Consider the following 24,057-nt stretch of genomic DNA (forward strand, 5'->3'; position numbering starts at 1 on the left):
AACACAAAGTTAAAGTGATGAATGTCACTTTGCTATAAAAAAAATATATTTTAGGTTTTAAAATGCCAAAACGTGATCTACGCGATGATGACGACGACGACTACGATCATTTTCGTCGGCGCGAATAAAAAGTAAAATTGAGCAATTTCGTCATCGTCTAAAAACGGGATTCAGTGACGTCCATACGATAGCTCCCGTTAGAAGCAGCAGTCCGGGTAAGTAAGTTCACATACACAAAAAGTACGATAAAGTATTGTAACATTCTTCTAAGTACTGATTGATAATAGGTATTTTCATTTTTTTCGTACAAATTCAACGAACGGCCGATTTATTTCAAACCAGTATGCTGGTTTGATCTCATTAGACGACTTCACGTAAGCTATGTTGAAACGATCAGCTGGTCTTATTTACCACAACATTGTAACCGCGTTAGATAGGAATAAATTTGTTAATTGAATATTAAAACAAAATACAGATAAACAAGAAAAACCACAACCACTGAATGACCTAAAAAATAAGTCAATACAATGAAATAATGACGTAAGTGGAATAGTAGTTTAATAAAATAATATCTCAGAATTAGTAAAAATCGTTTCGACTCTCGACTCGTACATACAAAGTAAGGTCAAACCTAAGAGATTTTTTACTGCAATATTATAATCATAGATGACAGCAAATACGTATCACAATTCAACGACAAACTTATTGGCACATTGTCAAAAATGCAACGAATCGAATACAGCATGTATGTTTATACAATTACTATATCGGAGCATAGAGCATGCACTGCTCTCCGAATGATTGAATAGCGCCGCGCGCCGCCATGCCACTGACCACTAGTTCAATGGACTCGTTTAATTCTACCACTGATCTATCGCGATATCTCGCCATATACACTGCAATGAGATATTCTAGCAAGATCACAAGGTACATCCGACATCAAAGAATGTTAATCGTGAACAATAAACCACGTTGAGTAGAAAATCTACGTGCTAAATAGAATAATGCTGCCATTAGGAGAACACAAAATCCGTAGTCCATTTGCAGTATGAGCATTTGGGCAGTGCCTATATATTTGCAGGGTATTATGTTTAATATGTACCGGCCTAAGTTTAGTATCGATTCGAGCCATCCATTTATCAACCGTCAATGCTCGTACAAGTAAGAATTTGTGGTATAAATGAGTAAGGTTAAAAATAAAATATACATAGGTTAATGAATGAGTTATAGTGTGCTTCGGGAGTATGTTCGTGGAAACATGGTGCTGATGTCACGGCGCACTTGAATCATGGATTATAAGCGGCAATATAACACGTACGCACCTACCTACCTAGTACCTCCATCGTACTTATACTGTACCCTATACAGTGCACAATAAAAACTGTAGACCACAGGTCGGCACTCGCCAAGTCTGCTCGTGAGTGCAACACGTCTGTTTGTACTCGACAGTAAACTTTCCACGGTTAATTGTTTGCATAGCTCTTACCACTGTTTATAGCTGTGAAACATCCTACTTAACATTAATTTATCTGAAAGACACAGTCAAATTAAGACAAATTCATACCTGTGCTCTGTTGATGACATCGTGAGGTCCCCGCCACGTCGTGGCAGCCGGGGACTTTCTCTTGGCGAGTTCCAAGGTGGCCTCGCTAGGACATCGTTCAAACATAAGAACGCGCTCGGCGACAGAGCCACGCGTGAGGAAGGGCCGCACGGGCGCAGCACCCGACGCGGAGGCGGGTTCACCGGCGCCGGCGCTTGACGCCCTGCGTGCACGAGCCTCGAACTTGGACCGGGCTTCAGTCACGTGCGAGCCGAGAGACGCGCGTCTCTCACCACTGGCGCCAGCCGCCGGCTTTCGCGCACCTGTGTCTAATCTGTCCTGGTATCGACTTTTAGCGTAATCTACGAGTGACACTGGCGGCACCACGTCGGGACGCTCCTGCGTACGTTCGGCTACCACGCCACCAGTGCGTAACGCCCGCAGAAGTCGCTCTTCTTCTCGTGCCACCTCCAACCGCATTGCAGCTGCATCAGCCCGCCTGGCACAAGCGCTCCCACCGCCTGGACCATTTCGTTCCGGGACCAAGTCTGGAGGCAACGTGCACTCTATCGTATCACCGTCGAGCTCATGCCTCTGCTCACGCCTGACTTCTGGCCGCTGGTCACGGACCACATCCGCGCGATGTTCTCGTCTAAATTCTGGCCTCTGTTTTATGTCTGGTTTCGGTTCTGGCTTCGGTTTGGTGCGTAAACTCTCCGTCAATTTAAGGCCGGGCGTGGGCCTGCACGATAATATCTCTGTAGGCGCGAGACCTCGCGCTTTCCAAGTCTGATAAATGGCCTCGGCATGGTCTGATATCTGTTTGGCGATGGCGGCGATGTCTTCTTCGCCAGTGTCTATCTCACGGCGGGCCGTGGCCGCCATGGTCGAGCCGCTCAGCCTCGCTAGCCTAGCGGGGCGCTCACTTCACCGAAAATCTCACGGATTCACCGCACGCTCCATCTACACACGGGACACGCACTGAAACAACACTCGAGAGTGGAGGACCACTGTTAACCGGGAACACATAGAATATTGGCACTAAAGCGGCAAACTGACGGCCACTATGAACAGCTGTACGATGAGACGCGCGTCAAACAATAAACAAAGGCGACGATCGCGTGTCACGATGCGGCGTACGGCATACGGCTCGCGGTGAACAACGAACCGTGAGCAACACCTCGCGCGGACTGCGGCGCGGCGACGGCCCGCGGGCTCCGGCGCCGCCCGCGCCGCGCGCCTCCTCCGCACCCTCCCAACTCCTGGCGCCGTGCTCGTTGCTCCCGGACTGTGTCCTTATACATTTTCACTCCTTTAATACACATCTTAAAGAAAAACGTTGTGACAACCAGTACTACACGTACTACATATTTGGCTGTAATTATGGAAAGTTTTCAATTTTCCAATGCAATTTAAGGATAAGTGCTTACGGCTTCAAAATGAAGAAACTTAAGTAGGATTCCATTTACTTACTTAAATAATAGTTTTATACTTACCGATAGGTATGTACATACAGTAAAAACATTCGTATTGCTATCATAAATGGCTTACAAAAATTATCGGCCTTGGATTTTATTTATTTTGGACGGAATGCATATTAAGCAGAGAGCTGCTGCAGGGCGATGACAAGGATAGGCAGTATTGCCAAAGATTATAAAATTCAAACAATTTGAAAATTTAGATACTTACTTTTTATAAGTCCATTGAAATAAAATTTATTCTGTGCCCGAATGTCGCATGGCCGTTATGCCTGTATAATATTATTATATGTTAATAAGTTTTGGTTGCAAATGAAGTCTCTACATGTTGGATCCATGCTCCCAGGCAAACCTTCCAAAAGGACCAGTTTTCTTGTCATGATTTTCCGCAGAAAAGATTACAACATAATAATAATAATAAATCATTTATTTCGGACAACAGTGATCCCAAGGAGGGCAGGGAAGGATTAAAAAAAGTTGCCAAATTTAAAGCAACCAAAGGTCTAAGTTTAAGACTTTACTTGCTCGACCGATCATTCCCGTATGTCGAAACTCGAATGCATTCACCAATTCCATTCTTAATATTCTATACGCTCAGTTACACTCAGCTCTATGTTATTGTTAAAGCGGGGGAGAGAGAGAGTGGAGGAGGAACATTTGCTCTGAACTTTATCATGAATTGTTCATAATTTTCTCATTCTCCATATCAATTCCCCCACCCCTGGGCCATCGGCTGGCGACGCTCTTTAGTGATCCATTTAAGGGTTAATAATCATCGTAGCTTTAAAATAGTGTTAGTAAATGAAAACTTATAACTCTACGCAGAGGTACAACTATACGCTGTGTGGCCGCGGTTCCGACTTACGTTAAAGTATGTTTTGTCGCGATCAAAGAAATCATTTTATAGCATATCATAATAATGTTGATAATTAAATAATTTTCAAAATGAGATTTAAGTAATAGTTTGGGATTTTTTTCCGAAGTCATGTGGCCTTAAAAGAATCAAAGTGGGAAGAAGGAAAATACCTGGGTTTGTTTGTGGATTTAATCATAATAATATAAAACGTAACACGAGACATCACTCTGCGTCGTTTTTGGTAAAACAGAGATTCGTTCATGTTGTAATAAGTTATACAAACTGTGCATACAAATGCATTCATACCGTAACTCTACCGTTAATTAAAGTATATTAATTACTTGATTAGAAATTTGTAGAAATAATTGCCACATGATAGTATGAATGAACTGCCCAGTGACATAAAGCTTTCAGTCAAGAATAACTTTATCAAAAATATAAATAATTGTAGTTGCCATAAAACAAAAGAGATTATTCATTGTAAATTCCGCGAGAATAGTGATAACCTTAGGCAGTTGTAGAGTCGAGCCGGCGGTCTTATCTGCGTGGCGCGATCGTGTTTGAAGCGCGCGGCGGCGGGCGCGGCGCGACGCGGCGCACGGCTTGCCGGCGACTTGCCGCGCACGCGCGTCCGCGACACAAATAGCACACGCTTGTGTATTTATGCTTCCCTACTTTTAATTCTTTTTAACTATGAAGCGACAGCAGCTTGAGTATTAAGCCAATAACTAAATTTTCATTGTTGTAAGTTGAAAGTTGATTTTTTTTTGTCTAATTGATGATTTATAATCATTAAAGCTTTGTTCTGTTTGAATAGTTAAGTACTAGGTACTTGCATCTTCAAAGTTATAAGTACTCAGTAGTTTAGTGGACCAGAAGTTTACATAAAAATAAATAATATTCCTAGGAATATCGTTCCATGTATTTACTTCGGTAGATAGATATAATTAAAGCAAATATCTAAAACTTTACATATGTACTCGAATTCTCATAATTAAACTAGGTTAATAACTTTTTAACTTAGGTAGATCTATTGTCAATAAACCTTTAAAAATTGTTTTCAATTAAATAATTTAATGTCCAACCGGTGTAAGAATGTTGACTAGTGAAATATTTTCATAACAAGTTTTTACTTTCACGATCCGAGTAAACTAAATTGTCAATTAAGGCAATTTGCTTGCACTCGTGCTACGCGATACGTAACAAGAATATCCGACTGACCAAAATAATTTTGGACTTCAAATTTAATTCTTGTTGTGCGCTAAATGTAGTTTGCGCTAATCTTATAATTCATAATAAACGGAAGTAATATTGCCATAATTGTTTATATTGTTAAACATCTTTGAATTTATTTACACAAAACTTGAATATAAATTACTTATAGTGTAGGAGTATAATTTGATTTAATATTAAGATATCTAAATGAAAGTAAGAATTTTATAGGCCAAGTAGAAGCTCTAGTACTGAAAGAAACTACTGAAAAACTACTGAAAGAGTTGAATCCTCTCGTCCACCATAGATTTTGTTTTAATCGTAGACTTTACACGCTCTTGAATTTTTTATAGAAAATTCTGAGGTATCTACGCTTATTTCCTAACGATGTTTACTTTCATGTTATGGACTATCGACAGTACCACATCTCTATTCGATAAGTGTTTATAATATTAACATCACTATAAAAAAAAACCATTTGTACTCGAGGCATAGGCTAATAATTATTAACATCGTAAATACAAAAATTTTGAAGTAATATGCAAGAGTAAGTATTTAATGTGTAATACGATTACATTATAAGTTACTACTTTTCATCTAATCGTACGAAAACAAAACATAAGAAATCATAAAATCAAGTTTAAACAATTATAGTTATAAAATCAACACACAAAAATGTGATAGCGGCCAACATGCTAAACACTGTATTGTTAAACATAGAAAGTAACTTGCCCGTTAAGATAATATCTTTTACGATTACTGTCAACTTGGAAAATAAGGAAAGACATTAGAAAATATGTTAAAAGAAACTTGTAACACATACATGTCACATACTATATACTCATATACATACTGTAACGTCGCATCAAGGCTTCGCGTATTTAATGAAGACGAAGTGGCAAATTTACTTATTATCTAGATTGACTCTGGTCAAGCGAAGGGTTATATTATACTCTATGTCGGTCCTTATTTACCAATGAATATCATTGGTAAATAAGGACCGACTTCGTATTTTTGTATTTTGTTGACGATTGTTAACAAAATACAAAAATACGAAGGAAACTGCTTTAAGATTAAAATTCTATTGCTCAATATTTTTTCTCCATTGACTGTCGAGTGTGATAAAGTTGTCTAAATAGGAAATAAACCCTTTTTTTTATAAAAGCTGATTTTCAAACGTACCTAAGTTTAAATAATAATTTAAAAATAGGCATTACTAATGAAAAACACACTGGTGAATTTGTTTCTTTACTATTGCAAAATGTTATAACCATCTCAATTTACTGTAACATCACGCTTCCAAGTATTTAGTAATCGTATTTGATATAAGTAAGTACCTCAGTTTAAAACTCATGCCGTTTCTAGGAACAATATCCTGTTGTGATCATAATTTGTTTGAAAGTCATAGTATTTTGTCTGAAATTTTGACTGCTTGTCAATAATTAATTAATGACTAATAATATCTACAGCTAAGCAACATAAAATTAAGTTATAAAATGCAATAACATAAGAATATAATTTATGAAGATTTATAATCGTAGCATTATATCATCAGACATAAATAGGTGGTGGTCTATCAACATTGAAACTACACTAAGTGACAGGCCACACGATTCTCTTCTGTTCAAATTTAAAATCTTTATGGACTGAACTCAGATCTAAGAATCTCTGGCCGCTCAATTCTCTTCTGTTCGAGTAAAAAATTGGTAAAATTTTGTGTTAACATATTTTAGCATAATTTTCTTTGTAATGTACTAAGCGTAAGTAGAAAACGGCACCTCACCGAACACCGGAGATTTCCGACGATGTAATATATAAGTAATTGGTTATAAGTAATTAAATGCTTACACATGTTATAATATTTACAGTCATACCATGTTTATTACTTAACTAAGCATTTTATAGCTCCTTAAAGTAAAAAGGAAGTCCATGTTTATGCTAAAGTTTTTTTCCGCATAAGCGTTTTAATATATATTTTTTTCCAACAACAACTTCTGTCAGAAGTCTCTAGATGAGTCTCTAATATGACACTATTATAAAATATACTTTTGGGCATTCCACACAGATTAATTATTCAACATGAATCCCAGTGTTAAATAAGAGGAAATAATTAATCATGGTATGTGTATTACGTACACAGCACATACGTGTAATAATTAATTACAACGAATTTATATGAAACTGAATTTACATTTGCAGAATTTTTACCTCAAACATCTTTATCTAAATGAATTGATAGAAGTCACATAAAATACCTATTTAATTAAAAAAAAGAACAATAATGAATGCGCTTTAGAAACCAGTATCGGCTACATATGGTGGGAGAAAAGTGAAATCATAAGAATATATGCAAATGAGAAGGTGTTCAATGGTGGGCCGAACACACACACTGTAACAAATCGCTTTAACGTTTATATGACGTGTGATGACGGAGCGGCTGCTTCCAACCGAATTACGTTAGCATTGACAATCGATCACCAACCAGCTGAAGGCATAACCACACAACTGGCAAAATGCCAGCTTAGTCCTATAGATTTCAAGTCATAAGGTTCGATTGTTCAGTCTAAATTCATATTATTACCCGATGACAATTTTTTCTTATGTTTGAAGAGGCCAATTAATAGACGGTTAAATCGATGGCATATAAATGTTATTAAACTATTTGTAATTCCGCCCATGTAAAAGTCCGTTCCCGGTATAATTAGTAGGTTATGGTACTCACTACTGTGTGATAATAGCCTGTTTAGCCTTGTTAGTGAAAAAATTCTCGGAAATAGCATCTCTATTTCTTATATCTAACAGCTCACAATAGCTGCAGAGCCTAGAACGTTCGATTACGACAAACAATCTTCTCAGTTAAAAGAATTAAAATATCTAAATTACCTATAGAACACAATGCAAAATGTTCGAAATAGATGTAATTGCAAGTAGTAAGACTTGGATTTTGTTCTTGAAATATTAGTCGTGTGAAAGAAAATTACAACATCAAAACATAAAGCTGTTATTTGTGAAATCTTTTTATTGTATAATTTCTGCTTTCGTGTATGAAAGCATTTAAAATAATAGAAACATAACCATGAACTGTATAATATTAGAAATTTAAGTGTTACAATAATTTTACCACTAAAGTAGAATTTGCAGGAGACAGGTTCGTGTTTACAAGAAGATATTTTCACTAGTAAAAGCTGCTGAACTACTCTATGCCTACCGAGATCCGTCGTGACAAATGGAGGGCCCTTGAAATCCAGAGGCGCGTTAAAGTAATATTGAAAGCTTAAGGTTAACGACCAACTTATCATTTCTAGTTACACGCCCTAAGAGAATATTGGGTTCAATATGAAAAATAGTGAAAGTCTTCAGAGGGATTATAAAACATTTTTTTTAGAAATGAACAATAGCATCAAGTTTTCGTTAGGTACCTTATGAAATAACTTTTAAAATAACAAGTTTGGTATTGCAATTTTAGTAGGTAATTCCTGCCTGTAAATAATGTATTACTTACCTAAGTATTGTAAAAATGCGAATGAAATGTCATCCTTTGTTAACAACTACGGAGACAAAGTAATATTATAATAGCGTTACGCACTCGTTTGAATGAAAAGTAAAAAGAGCACAAAGATTCTAATGGCTTTTCAATACAACAAAAGCTATCTTAATGAGTTTTGTAACAGAACGAGGGAAGCGTAAAATAATATTTTTAATATAATGTCAAGAGTTCACCTCAGTCACCCTTGCAGGGAGCGGCGAGCGTTGACCTCGTGGTCTAAAAGTTATTTTATGAAATCGAGGGGTAAACACACTTGTTTACCTTAATTAGACGTGCTCAGTCTCACTAGATATGTTCAATTTTATTGTAGAGTTAATTTTTAACTTATTAACTTTTATTTATTTTTATATATTTTTCACTAATTATTAACTAATTCAAAATTCAATTGAAATCACACGATAGTTGCTATATTGAAATTTAGAATTCCTATAAGCTATTAATAAGCTAATTGCCGAGACATGCTTACCGGGCTTACATTCGCATATAATAAAACATTGAGTAACCTACGTACCGCACGGGAAGCACCAGCTTTCAAATAAAAAAAGAGTCATCAAAATCGGTTCACTCAGTCAAAAGTTCTGAGGTAGCATACATAAAAAAAATACAGTCGAATTGAGAACCTCCTTATTTTCTTGAAGACGGTTAAAAAAATTATATTATTATTTCATAAATATTTTCTTACGAAATAGATTTTTTTTATTGCAATTGAATGATGAAACGAGTATATTGCTGTCTAAGGTGAGCGATGATACCAATAGAAGCAAGAGGAGGATCGCTAACGCCGTTCGGCAAAGTGCAGTGACATGGATAGCACCTACTCAAACCTAAGATACCTCTATCATTCCCTACTAACATATTTTAGATTTGATATTGAGGTAAGTACCTACTTAAGTACTTATATTGTGATCAGTAGCGTAGCTTACCAAAGAGGGGCCCTCTGTCTAAATTTTTTTGAGGCCCTTCGGGTCAGTGCGAACTTTTGGGCGTCTGTTAGCTTGCAACTTAGTTTATTGTAGGTATGGGCCAAGAGGGGCCCCAAAGCTCGGGGGCCCCGTATCACTACTGATACGGCTGATACTGCGGCAGCTACGCCCCTGATTGTGACGTATTTTCCAAGTCCAAGCTCCAATAATTACAATGATTTTAAATTGAAGCTACTATTAGGGATACATTGAAGTGATACTGAGAGCTAAACCCAATACATGAATAAAAATATAATAGTATTATATAATATGACTGCCTCGGTGGGTCGTTGTATCGCATACGCGGTACGACAGCGCTTTGAAATTCCGGGTTCGAATCGCATCGGGCAAAGTGATATTTGAGCTTTTCTGCTCAGTATCAGCCCGGAGTCTGGAATTTGTGTCCGATATAGCAATAGGCTGACTCCCTATCACATTATGAGACGGCACACACTTGGCGAAAAGTGGGTCCCCTCATTGGGCCTCTGCATGCCCCCTCAGGGCATGAATGCGTGTTGTGTGTTTTTTTGTGTTTTGTTTTATTATATAATAAATGTATAAAAATTTTAATATTCAATCTGCAGAAAATCGAGTATAGTATAAATCTACAATATAGCTGATGTAAGTATATGTACGTACTTACAAAAAACGTGTGGAGATGAGTTTTCAGAAGTTTTTTTTCCGGTCCGCAGATAAAATAAATCTCAGATTGACTTTAGTTTCCATCATTCTGTGAAATAAATCATAAACATTGCCTATGAAATGCTCAGATACTTACCTAAATATGTGTATTACATGGAACGCAAAACCCTAGTGATGATAATTTTATTCACAACTTCAATTTCCAGAAAGCTAGGCGTACCGAGCATGGACGGTTAAAAAAACATTCCAAACTTCTATGTCTCTAACGTGCTTCGGTAAAAAAAATATCTATTTTATTATATACTAGCTTCCGCCCGCAGCTTCGCCCGCGTGGATATCGGACTTCTAAAATGGAGCCGGTCGCGAACGTTCGAGAATGTTCGTTTTACGAAGCTACTCGCTAGGTGATTCGCTAGCCTCTTGGTGCCAAGCAAGCCGCCTGTCTGTGCGTTCGCGACCTTATATATATACTAGCTTTTGCCCGCGGCTCCGCCCGCGTTATAAAGTTTTTCAGGCTAAAGTTTTCCGTTATAAAAGTAATAGTTTCCCGGGAGCCTATGTTCTTCCCAGGGTCTCAAACTGTCTCCATACCAAATTTCATCTTAATATGTTGGGTAGTTTTTGAGTTTAACACGTTCAGGCAGACAGATGCAGCGGGGGACGTTGTTTTATAATATATTTTTTAGAACTTTTTAAGAGGAACGATCCCGTCATACATCATTGTTGCATAACTTTAACCGTTTACGCAGCGCAGGCAACGCAAGCTCTCAAAACTAATAATTTTCCCCGTATTTGCAACATGTTTCTTTATTGCTCCGCTCCTATTGGTCATAGCGTGATGATATATAGCCTATAGCACTCCACGAACAAAGGGCTATCCAACGCAAAAATATTTTTTCAGTTTGGACCGGTAGTTCCTGAGATTAGCCATTACTGCTCCGCTCCTATTGGGTATAGCGTGATGATATATACTCTATAGCATTTCACGAACAAAGAGCTACCCAACGCAAAAAGAATTTTTCAGTTTGGACCAGTAGTTCCTGAGATTAGCCATTACTGCTCCGCTCCTATTGGGTATAGCGTGATGATATATAGCCTATAGCACGCACACGCGACGGAAGCTAAAAAATGGAGTAACTTCTCCTGTTTTCCTAACATTTCCCTTCACTGCTCTGCTCCTATTAATTGTAGCGTGATGAAAAGTATACTATAACCAGCACAGGAGTATGACAAATAATTGTACCAAGTTTCGTTAAAATCCGTCGAGTAGTTTTTGTTTCTATAACGGTTATACAGACAGACAGACAAAAATTTTACTAATTGCATTTTTGGCATCAGTATCGATCCCTAATCACCCCCTGATAGTTATTTTGGAAATATACTTCGTGTACAGAATTGACCTCTCTACAGATTTATTATAAGTATAAGTATAGAAGAAGATATAGATATACCTACTAGATGGGCCTCGCGGATAAGTCAGCGTAAAAGATCTTTTCCGGTATAACACTTCCACTGTGTATTTATACGAGATAAAAGTTAAAAAGCATTTTACAATTTTGTGCAGTTGTTTCTGTTTTTACTACTTACTGTGACCTCATTCTGCGTAGATTGGAACACCAACACCTAAAATAAAAAAAAAGTTATATAATTGTAAAATGTAGGTAGATATTGTAACTTTGACTTTGCGGACGAAGATCACCTCAGTCCCCCCGGGACCACGAAGGATGCAAAGTCTTCGAAACGTCGGGAGAAAACTAAAACATTAAAACCGCGGTAAAATCCGAAATATAAGTTTAATTTTAATGTCTAACATTCGCGTAAACATAAGAAATCATTATCCAAATAATATCTTCAGTACTAAAACTTCACTCTTCATTAATTAAATAGACTTCTAAAGCCTAAAAATAAAATCCAAGTCAAAGGTTTACATTCATTCTAGTGTTCCTATTTATGTAAATAATATTACTGTCAAAATAGCGTTCACTTGATAATAATGATAAAGACTAGGCGAAGGCCCTAACGTACTGAATTTCATTGAAAACACTGCTAATGAAGAGGCTGTATGGTCTAGAACCCTTTGCCTTCTTAATAAAAAGGGAAAATTTAAAAAATCGTGGACTTGACATTTGGCAGCAGAGACCAATTTTGGCAGTATTTTGAAATTTTATATTATTGTTTTCAAACTCCTGAACATAATTTATAAAATTATTATAATACAGTTTTTGTAATCATATGTTATATTTAAAGTTTTAAATTCCAATTGGTTTTTATTTAAAAATCAGAAACCTACTACCTTAGATCCTACGTCATATTTTCATAAACCGCAGCCTAAAATGAGTAATGAAAATTAGGTAGTCATATTATTTGCAGTATTTGATTAAAAATGACAACAGAGGCAAGAATTCCTAGCGATTCTACAGGCTGGCGAGCTATTGACATATTTGTGTTCACAAACGGCCAGCAACATTCGCCTCCAAGGAAGTACCATCTAAACGCCCAAGAGTTGAACTGGTGGAAAGCCATACTAAGCTTCTTGGCTAGGTCACAATATGGATCTCTGTAATAATCTTTATCTTTATAATGAATTAAGAAATAAATAGTTCTGTTTAGTGTCTTCGCAGTCTCCCTTTTTAAGCTTACATGTAGTAAATATCACAATACTTCTAAAATTAATGTTGTTGGAATGATGTTTGATGCTGCAGAAATTAAATGGGCAGTTATGGCTACAATACAATAAATTTTCTCAGGCATATACCTCTGTCCCAGAGCAACAGTAACTTATTTACAGCATTGCCATTATATTTAATACAGGAACTAATATTTTATATAAATAATATTTAATAACCTGCACTTCAAATCATCTCCATATGCAATTTTCTGTTGTATGTATTGTACTTCATGTGTTTATAACTATTGTTTATGTTATACCAAACTTTTACAATAAAAAGATTTTTTTTCATTTGTTTCATCTTTCCAGCAATATTTGTATCCAGACTTTAACTTTTACTCTTATTAAAATATATGTGTAATGTGTATATGAAATGATAACATGATATTTCTTTTCCAGGCATTCAACCATAGATTTATACACACTGGATGGAGAAAAATTGGAGGGCCCATTACAACTTAGCAACGGAGCAGCATATGTGGCTGTCAAGCCCCCTGATCAATTCAAAGATACAGGGTACAGCAAGTACCTAGTGAAAGCTTCCAGGTAGGAATTGCTCCTGCAATTATACTGTAACATGACTATGGTAACCATAACTTGTTAGGTTATAGTGAGCTCAAACAAGCCCCCGGGTCATCAGGTGTTGAGTGTTATCTAGCATTCTTTTTCACCCACCATACCAGACTCAACATATATAAACTGCTGGGCTTAAAATATATCTCATAGGGAATGGAGAGTAATGTTTGATTACATGGAAATTTGACATATTATATAATTATATATTTGATATAGTAATCTGTGACTTTACATAATATTTCTCTATAGGCCCACGTTGGTATGGTACTACCATATCAACATTGGCCTATAGAGGGTCAAGCTAACCTAATTGTGCTGTAGACAAACTATATTTCTACAGTGCATAACTTTTTAAAGTTATTACAGTGAATAAGACACTCTATATGACACTTTTCATTTATAGGTCATGGGAAAAGAGTCAGGGAAGAAGATCGAATAGTAATGAAATAATAAAACCAGGTTATTTAATATTTATTAATTAATATATATATATATAATTTTTCATGTAGGTAGTCATTGCATGTCATGTTTTAATCTCATTTTCAGGAAATTAATTAAGTACATATACAGGATGTTGCATTAATGCTACAACAAACTTAAGGGGAACATAGCTTGGAGAGTGCTCTACCAACATAAAAAAAATGACTTCCATAAAAAGTGTCACCATTTTCGAAATGCTTATTGAGGGTCCTTCAAGCACTCTTCCCCTTAAGTTTGTTGTATCATTAATGGGGTAGCTGTATACAGTTAAAGAGGATGCAAATAACTAAATAGTTGAACCATCCTTATAGTTCATCTCAGGTATTTGATTTAATCTCACATAACAAAATCATGGAGACCAGAGATAAAGGCATATTTGTACTAAATAAAGATATTCCAATACCTATTGATAACATAACAACTTAGTAAAATAATTAATATTAACAAATTTTTTCTTTCATATTGAATTTCTAGATTTTAATATTGGTACATTAAACATCGTTTAAAATATTATGACATAATAAGAAAATAGGTTTTTTTCTTTAGATGAGTGTAACATTCCATCAATTGTTACAAATACTGATACCGCCAACAAAAAAGCGGTAGACGAAATTCAGGTACGGAAGTTAACTTAAATAATTATAATTTATAAGTACATAATATTTTAATCTGACATTGTAATAAATAATTGTACTTTATCAAAATTCGTTTTAAACACATTCAATGGAAAATATATGCTTTGTATTATACAGGTTAATAATACGATATTCCCAGAGAGTAATGTTGTAGAGAAACCTCAAACTTTGTTAAATATTCATGAAAGCCCACAAAGAGACTCTAGTGCATCAAATAAACAATCGGATAAAAGAAGGATTTTTCCCATTCAACGATCATCAATATTGCGTAAACAAATGACCACACCGTCATCTACTAGAAAAGATTCAGGGAAAACGAAAGATATACCAAAGAGTTCTAAAGCCCCTTTAAAAGTTAATGGGAAAGCTGCTGTTGAAAATGGTGGAATAGTTACGAAAATAAAAATACCTCAAAAAAATGGAAAAGAAACTTCTGCAGTTAAACCCGAACAAGTGTATTTAAATGAAACAGACGCATCAACAACTCTAAATTATTCTAATGCTAACAATTTAGTGACTGACAAAGCTAGAAATGAGGATTTACATGAAAAAGACGATTCACATTTAGTGTCTAATATTTTTAAAAGCACAGATAGTGAAATTCCTTCGGTGGTAGTACCAATGTCTACTAATCGTAATACCCATGACATTGATGATAAAATTCTAAATAATATAAATGAAGAATTGAATAGTAATGAAACAAAAATTACAACAAATATTTTCAATAATGTGCCGAAAAGTGATTTACTTGATTATGCTTTTACACCTTCTAGCTTGGAAAATAATTTAAGCAATGAAATATTAAATATATCTCAAATTCAAAAAGCGCCAAACGTCAGTTTTGCCGACATACCTGACCAAAATTATGTCGTAATAAATAATGGAGATGTAGTTAATTTAAAATTCCAAATTGAAGTCAGAAACAGTGGAGGCACTGTCAACAAAAAAAACAAAAATGAGCAGAACAATTACTCATCTGCTAATATTGTCAAAACAGAGAAAGGATCTCAAATAGACCTAGATAATGAAATGATCCAAAATAAATCGTTACAATCTTTATTTATGTCTGAATATATAGAAAACTTTGGAATACAAAGGAATTCTGAAGTTATTGTTATCAAATGTGCATGTTGCCAGGAAAAGAAATATAACATTTCTATTAACCCCGAAATTTCGCTCAATGATAGCAAAATGTATGTTATACTATTGCCGACCCCAGGGCATGACAACAAAATAGAAAGGTGTGTTACGCTATAGAAAAGTTACGTCTCGAATAAAAAGTTATAAGACATTAAAGTGTCATTTATAAAATTATAATTCAAATCTAATACATATTTTGAAACGGATTTACTTAGATGAATCATAAATTCTGAGATAAGTAATTAACTAACATCTTTCAGGTGTAAATGCGATAAAAAAATAATTGATGTTATTGATAGGGACACTCGAGAAACACACAGATTTAGCCTCATTAATCCCGTAAGGAAAACGACATCTAAAATGGATTTAGAAATATTGAATAGCTTAGCAGAGGTATCAAAAGTTGCCGAATGTCCAAAGATTGAAAGCGAAACAAAACCCCATGTTGCTATAATTGAAAAGGACATTATAAATCACACAGATGAAGAGAAGAGTATTCCGAAAAAAGATAATAGAGATAATGTTGACCATGGGCTAGTCGTGGATACTCCAAGAATATTAGCTAAATGCCAAGTAACATCAGATAGGTTTACACAAACAAAATTATGCAGTCTCTTGGTAAGTATTTTATTCTCTGGCTGTTTATGTCGACTTTAAAATAACTTTTAATGAATCAAGATCAATGCGTAAGACTTCATCATCTGGATTAGCTGTCGCAAAAAAATGTTCATGCACATTTTGCTATATTAGAGTAATCCTAGTATCAAAACCCTGCAGAATATTTTGCCCAATAACTAGAATTTTGTATAAAATCCACGTATTCCGACATTATTCATCGTCTTAAATAAACTTCTATTCGCCATTCCAATTTATAGCTTGAAGCCAGGCGCCACGAAGACGGCCGTTACTCTTTCCATCTACCTCCTCTACATATTCTAAAATACTACAAACTTTGACTACTAAATAAATCGTTCCATCTATAACGTAGTTTTAATCAATAACATTAAAAAGTTACATAGAGTAACCCTTCCAGCTCTGTTAAATATTTGCTGTTCGTCTTTGTAGGTCTTCAGTTTTCTCGCGAGGATGTTGTATGATTTCTGGTCGAGATATCGTAGCTGTGTGTCTGTGATATACTTCATGTTGCTTGCCGGTATCTCTAGCATCACCTACGTATAAGTTACTAATAAAGAATATCATAAACCCTGGTAGTTCATAAACAACAAAACTATAGAGATTCCTACACTACAACTTTATTGGTATCACAGCCAACGCATGCAACAGATTACAGAATGTGACACTATATAGAACATCATGTTTTCCGCCATAACATGCAGGAGGATTTAGCGAGGAATGATACCTACTTGTGCTGAAATGCCGGACATAGCTTCAGGGTTTATGAGACTGAGCTCAGGGCCTTCGACTTCCGTCAGTAACAACCCCAATCGCGACACGTCGCGAGCGCTCCAACTGTACGACTTGCCAAGTGTCTGAACAAATTGTTTTAGCAAAGTTTACGTAAGGTACATAGGTACTTACTTCATAGATTAGAGACGTATTATTTTATATTTTTTTATACCCATAAACTATAAAATTTGCAGGCAAGATATAATAAAAGTACCTTGTAGAGGAACATAAGGGAAGAGTAACTAGAAGACTAGTGCTTGTGTCGCCATGGTACTTTATAAAAAAATGCTTTTGCCGGTGCAATTTTTCTAATTGGATAGGAAATTAAAGCGTGGTAAAGGTAATTTCTTAATTAGGTATTCGTGTTTATTTTAATACTAGCTTTTGCCTAAAGTTTTTCAGACTAAAGTTTTCCGTTATAAAAGTAGTAGTTTCCCGGGAGCCTATGTTCTTCCCGGGGTCTCAAACTGTCTCCATACTAAATTTCATCTTAATACGTTGGGTAGTTTTTGAGTTTAACACGTTCAGGCAGACAGATGCAGCGGGGAACTTTGTTTTATAATATATTTTTTAGAACTTTTTTAAGTGAAACAATTCCGTCATACATCATTGTTGCATAACTTTAACCGTTTACGCAGCGCAGGCAACGGAAGCGCTCAAAACTCATAATTTTCCCCGTTTAAGCAACATGTTTCATTACTGCTCCGCTCCTATTGGTCATAGCGTGATGATATATAACTTTGAGCACTCCACAACAAAGAACTATTCAACACAAAAATATTTTTTCAGTTCGAATCGGTAGTTCCTGAGATTAGCCATTACTGCTCCGCTCCTACTGAATACAGCGTGATGATATATAGCCTATAGCACTCCACGAACAAAGGGCTATCCAACGTAAAAAGAATTTTTCAGTTTGGACCGGTAGTTCCTGAGATTAGCCATTACTGCCCCGCTCCTATTGGGTATAGCGTGATGATATATAGCCTATAGCACTCCACGAACAAAGGGCTATCCAACGTAAAAAGAATTTTTCGGTTTGGACCGGTAGTTCCTGAGATTAGCGCGTTCAAACAAACAAACAAACAAACTCTTCAGCTTTATATAATATTTTAATTTTAATATACGTAGTTTGTTCGATGGTTTAGGACACACATGGTCATAAATATTAGTAGGTCACTCCACTCCGAATCGTTGACTATAATGCAGTTTATAACAGTTAGCACTGCTCTGTGGCAACTACCTAAAGACAACGTTCATACATTTGATTTTAGTATTTTACCTGAGTTTTTGTCATTCTAGTCAAATAAAACCGTCGCTGTAACGGATCGCAGGCATGTATGTGATAGAACAACTGAAATAAAAACATAATAAAAGCTTTTAAAAATGTAGTCATCTTTAGCTATATGATGTACACGTCTGTACATATGTATAAGCCTCTCCCAAAGATTTCCAGACCCATCTATTGGAAGTGGCCTGCATCCAATAACTGCAAATTTTATCATACAAACCGATAATATACACATACAAAATATGTGTTATTTTAAATAATAATATAGCTATGTACCTGTCCCACTGCCAGGCACTGGCCTCCTCTATATGCCTACTAAAGAGGAAGTAGGTGTTTCAGTTTTCCTCCACCAAGTTTTGCTAATAGTGAGGGAAATATTCCCATAAAAACAGAGTTCTAAGAGAAAATTATCAAGTGTGTAGTTTTCTTTACGGGGTGTTCTTCTGTTAATACTTTATACCACTGATAAGGCTACTGATAAACACATAGTTCCGAAAAGCCAGGGACGCGTATTTCTTTGAATCAAGATATTAACTAATACGTAGCAAATTAATTATTTATAATCGGTACTTGTAAACCTGGTGTGATAATTGTAGATAAGTATTCTCAGGAGATTTTCTCATAAATATCATGGGCACGCCACATATTAAGTTGTTCATCAGATTTAAATATCTTGGCTGTTTCCAATTAGGATTGAGCTCTAAGTACCGATGAGCTATCACTCCGACCTACGACCACAAATCAATCTCATAAAATACTTAAGTACTCGTTTAAAATTTCAACTGAAGTTTCAAAAATGTTCTTAAATGATATAAATTCCATAATACAATCTCTATAACAAAAATCTTGTTACCTTCATCCAATTTCAATGTTGGGTTGAAGCAATACACCTACCTATTTAGTTTAAAGCAAATTGCAGAAAAAAATTGTCTCGAGTTTTCCTTTATCGGATCCAATCCTGGATTAATCGTGTTAAAAAACCCAAATTACTATACCTAGAAATCTATCCCTGGTCCCGTTCTAACATTCATATTAGGTATAACTTACGTCTTTACATCAAAGATGCAATTGATACAAATAAATAAAGTCATTTACCTGATGTCTATTAAGATCAGCATGTGTACCAAGATAATACAATATCCTCTCATCGCTTAGGTTTAATCGTGACATTTCCTTGCCATTTAAGTATTTGAAGAGCGGGCGGTACATTTCTAAAGTCTGATACGAGATGGTGGAGGGATGACGACGACCTTTTACTACCATCCATGTCGCTGCTAGCTTCTCTCGAGCTATGTTCATCATTGCTATAGTGCGAGCCTGAATGTATGGACGAATTAATACGCATACAGGACACAGATTACTGGTTAGTTCTGATAAGTCAATTCAAGATATACGTCGATGAAGTAGGAGTACGGAACAATTGAACGACGTCCTTGGTGATTCAATTCATCATGGACGAAAATTAGGGAGAGATTTTTGTTTGGTACCTAGTAATTTTTTAAGCATTTGTTTTAAACTCTGAAACTTCTTAAACGATTTTATATTCTTTAAACCTTTTAACTTTATACACAATGTTAAACGTACATTTGGTCGTCAATTGACTTCAAAAATACTCACGGATCGCAATACGTACGATGACGGTAGGCGGAGGATGTCTTCTATATTCCCCCAAAGGAAGATGGCGAGAGCATTCACAGCGGTTTGCATGTAGTCGTTGGTGACGTCGAGGAAACAATGGCCGCGATGGATGAACTCAGCTAATGGTAGGTGTACAGCACTTTTATTTAAAAATAATTCCACTCTGAGGAAAAAACGAGGCTCGTAAGTATTGTATTATCCTAAATAGGCAAGGTTCAGGCACGTGGCTGTAAAATGCAATAAGTAGTTAGATCATTAGGTAATTATTAGAATTTTTATTTCGGGAATAGTCTTTTATGCGACTGGAGAATTCTAGAGGCAAGTGCAAGCAAGTTAAGTCTTGCAATAGGTAGATATTGGAATAAAAAAAATTAATTACTTATGTGTTAGGTTGTACCTGCATTATGTGTCAGCGAGTGATAAGAATATTATTCAGTACAAATAACAAGTTTAAAATAGGAATGCACCTGTTAATATTCCCAGACGGAAAATGCGCGAGGATATCTACGCCAGTATTTTGTGAGGACATTTTTTTTAAATCTCTGTCGTCTGCAAAGAATATTACCATTAAATATTTGACTAATATGTACCTACTTATATCGAAAAATCTATTAATTAATATGAACTATTTTGTAGACTTTTATAGAACCTATTCCAAAATCTGAAAATTTATTGAGTGGTAAATGAGGCCTAACTAATTAGTTTACAAATGTCATAAAATAAGATATTCTGTCTAGACTTACCTTCTACCTTGTGACCGAAAAGTAGCTTATTTAACATTTTTTGAAACGATATCATTGCATCTGAAATATAATACAATTGATAAGATAACAGGGTATTGCGATCACACAGATCACATATTCAAAGCGGTATCGCGCAGAGACGGTTCCGAGCAGCTATCTGAATGCAACATCATCCCCGGGACCGTCCCGTATGCGCCGTAGAAGGCCACTGCGGGTTTTGGTTGGTATGTCGGTGTAGGGAATACAGGCGTTAGGGACTCTGTCCAATGCTCGCTCGGATGATGCAATACTCCCGAGTGTCGACATTGGATCATAAGACCGGTAAAACCAACATAACATAATAATCATTCCACTCACCTCTAAGTAGTGGTGAGATAACGCGTTTTTTCCCAAGAAAAAAATAAAAGGGATTAAGTTTACTTCGGTCCATTTTAGAGATGTAGGTTTTATCTAGTAATTATAAAATTGGACTTCGTTGTTCCTTAGTCTATGGGCCATATAAATCTCGTATTTGAATAAAATCTTAAGGAATTATTGACCTGATAAACTAAGCTTAAGCTGTCATTTAAGGCACCTCCCTAAATAAATGGCCTTGAGAATTTTCGTATTTTTTTAATAACCATTAGGTCGTTTTGCAAATTTTAAACTATCAAAATATTACTTATTAAATAGTCTATGTAATAGTGTTTGTTTTAAATTCAAATTATGTGTACCTACCTGAGTAGCATTTTCATTATGAAATTAATGAGAGAAGATCCATTTTTTTTTTAAATAATCAACCAAAGTTTAATATACTTCTGCAGAAATATGATTTTTATTCTATTTATATATGTATTCAAAATTTCGAATAAGTAACTTCTAAATATACGGTTAACGCGTCGTGTTACTGCACATAGGGTCTTAAGAACCTGTTCTCAGCTCAGTCGGCGCTTTTAAGTATATAAAAAAAACTCAGATGTCAAAATTATATGTATTTTCCTGGGATTTAAAGTACACTACGTTCCTTTCCAAGATCTCAAACTATCTTCACATCAAATTGCCTCGAAATCTGTTCAGTAGTTTATCGCTTTCAAACAGATAGACTCAGCGGGAGACTTTGTTTTATAATATGTATGTAAGGAAATTACACTAATAAAAATGATTTAGTCATAACATTACAAACTACACTCGCAACCTTTTTCAGTGACAGTGGTTACGCCAATAGTCCTGAATGTTACGCTGAGCCCTGGAGTAACAGGGGACGTCGTACTGGGCTGCCAGTAGCTAATATGCTTCAGTTTCTTGTTGTAATACACCACTGGGGGAGGGTTATCAAAACCTCCACAGTTACCATCTGAAAAATAATTAACCCGTGGAAAAATAAAACTCCTTTAACTTGATGCCATACGTATTACAGAAGTAATGTATAAGTAGGTATTAGGTTTGATCAGAGAACACCTTTTGTTAACATACATAATATCACAAATATTAATTCCAAATAAATCGGGATGCCTTATTGTCTGTGAAGCCTATTGTTGTGGATTCGATTTCCAGGTCGAGACACTAAAATTAACCTTAGTTTCTTAATTCAATACAATAATGTTTTGACCGAAAATGGCAAACACAATATTTAACAATTTGAATTAATAAAATGACAACTCAAACATTTTCTGTGAGAGAAAGTAAAATCGATTCCAACAGGTTTTATGTTGACTGTTGAAGACGAAATACAAATGCAGAGGGAAAACCACACGATTAATACATACCTACTAAGGTACATTTACTTATTTAATTTCTATAGAATTTATATAACACAAATAATCCGTATACGGAATATTTCATATGAATTTTGCAAAATATTCAACAAATAAGGGCATATTGCAATAGCTTTGTTCTAAACAGGTCGGTGATTCCTTCAGTTCGCGAAAATCGAGAATCCGGACAGTTTAAAAATATTTTCCAAGTGTATACAAAATTTATTTCTAAAAAATCATGTGTGTATTCACATTTAGAAAAGTCAGAGGTGTGTGCCTTTTGGATTTGAAGTAACCTGCGGACATTCATCTTGGCAGTCCGTTCCACACCCAACTAGGCTATCGCCGCTAAATAGTACCTAGTCCTAATTATTTTAAAATATCTTCTAAAACATGGTTCATAAATTTTTAAAACATATATCTTATACATAGCTGAGTTTTTCACTGCGTTTACAATGTTCTATTTATTAATCAATCAAACCCGAGATCTCAACACTATAGTTGTATACCTCCTTAGATAATTTACTCCTAGGCCATACGTACTGCTACGCCACCGAGGCAATCTAGTCCGATTGGTATGAATGAATCCTCCTAGCTGAATTTTCAGCCACAGCTGCCAATCTCAACGGAGATCAGCCAGGTACGCAGGAGATATTATAGTGCAATAATGTTTATGCAATACAAAGGTGCACTCTATGTTCTCTCACTTTCATAGCTCGGTGAGACGACAATCCGACATGATCGGAGAGGGATCAGGCGCAGGACCAATGGCTTTTACGTGCATTCCTAGGCACGGGGGTATTACACCGCCAACTTTCTGACTCTGAGCTTTGACTGAGTAATGTTTTAAGATGGAAAAACCCAGTCACAATTATTTTGGCCCGACCCGGGATTCGTACCCAGGACCTCAGCGCAGTAGTCGTTCTCGTACTGTGTACAATTATAACTACGCCACGGAGGCAGTCCATTTGGCATAATGAATAAAAAGAAATTGCTTATTTATGTAAGATGAATATTATTTTATAATACGTTAATGTGTACATACGTATTGTATAGTGATAGGTAATAAAAATAATTAGTTTCTTTTTATTAAGTGATGTTACATATTATGTTGTCAATTTATATTTGAAGTGATTTTTTTTTTGTATATTTTAATAAATAATATAATTAAGAAGTAAGTTAACATAACAACTATAAATCGATTCTATTTTAATGAAATATAAATATATTAAAATAATTATTTCACAATATTACTTACCTCTGATTTTATAATACAGATCCTTTATTGTAAATAAATGATTACTATACGTCGATATTAAAGTAAAGTATTTACAACATACTAAAATACACAAAATACGCATTTTAATGAATGATTTGAAAACAGTAAAATAACAATCATTAAGGCTATGCATTGTATTCCAATGTACGATGAATTTGGGAAATAAAGAATCAGAATTCAAACTATATTTTACGAAAAAAAAATTGATTATGTAGGTCGGTAATCTGCTT

At 35.5% G+C, this 24,057-nt stretch overlaps 3 protein-coding genes across 4 annotated transcripts in view; 1 reads left to right on the forward strand and 2 right to left on the reverse strand.

The window, feature by feature from the left end:
* LOC119191014 overlaps window positions 1-2,726 on the reverse strand; it is a 125,853-nt gene extending 123,127 nt beyond the window's left edge. The window contains exon 1 of the mRNA XM_037444742.1: window positions 1,565-2,726. Coding sequence (XP_037300639.1) covers window positions 1,565-2,428 — 864 coding nt within the window. The 5' untranslated portion in view covers window positions 2,429-2,726. The remainder of the gene's footprint in view (window positions 1-1,564) is intronic.
* Window positions 2,727-12,337: 9,611 nt separating this feature from the next.
* Window positions 12,338-16,712, forward strand: LOC115446984. 2 transcript variants are annotated; one of them, XM_030173839.2, is made up of 7 exons: window positions 12,338-12,799; window positions 13,308-13,454; window positions 13,888-13,943; window positions 14,511-14,581; window positions 14,717-15,840; window positions 16,000-16,357; window positions 16,615-16,712. In XM_030173839.2, the coding sequence occupies exons 1-7, from the start codon at window positions 12,624-12,626 to the stop codon at window positions 16,693-16,695; spliced, it is 2,013 nt and encodes a 670-aa protein (XP_030029699.1). In that variant the 5' UTR covers window positions 12,338-12,623; the 3' UTR covers window positions 16,696-16,712. The 2 variants fall into 2 exon arrangements, with proteins under 2 accessions (XP_030029699.1, XP_030029700.1); XM_030173840.2 differs by having other exon boundaries at window positions 12,338-12,591.
* Window positions 16,713-16,715: 3 nt separating this feature from the next.
* LOC115446985 lies at window positions 16,716-24,004 on the reverse strand. The gene is made up of 10 exons (XM_030173842.2): window positions 23,807-24,004; window positions 21,990-22,148; window positions 20,816-20,875; window positions 20,540-20,621; window positions 20,052-20,235; window positions 19,530-19,751; window positions 19,013-19,162; window positions 18,426-18,497; window positions 17,104-17,229; window positions 16,716-16,908 (listed from the first exon to the last, which is right to left on the reverse strand). The coding sequence occupies exons 1-10, from the start codon at window positions 23,958-23,960 to the stop codon at window positions 16,717-16,719; spliced, it is 1,401 nt and encodes a 466-aa protein (XP_030029702.1). The 5' UTR covers window positions 23,961-24,004; the 3' UTR covers window position 16,716.
* Window positions 24,005-24,057: the final 53 nt, after the last annotated feature.

The sequence above is a fragment of the Manduca sexta genome, chromosome 28 (genome assembly GCF_014839805.1).
Source record: "Manduca sexta isolate Smith_Timp_Sample1 chromosome 28, JHU_Msex_v1.0, whole genome shotgun sequence".
NCBI classification, from domain to species: Eukaryota; Metazoa; Arthropoda; class Insecta; order Lepidoptera; family Sphingidae; genus Manduca; species Manduca sexta.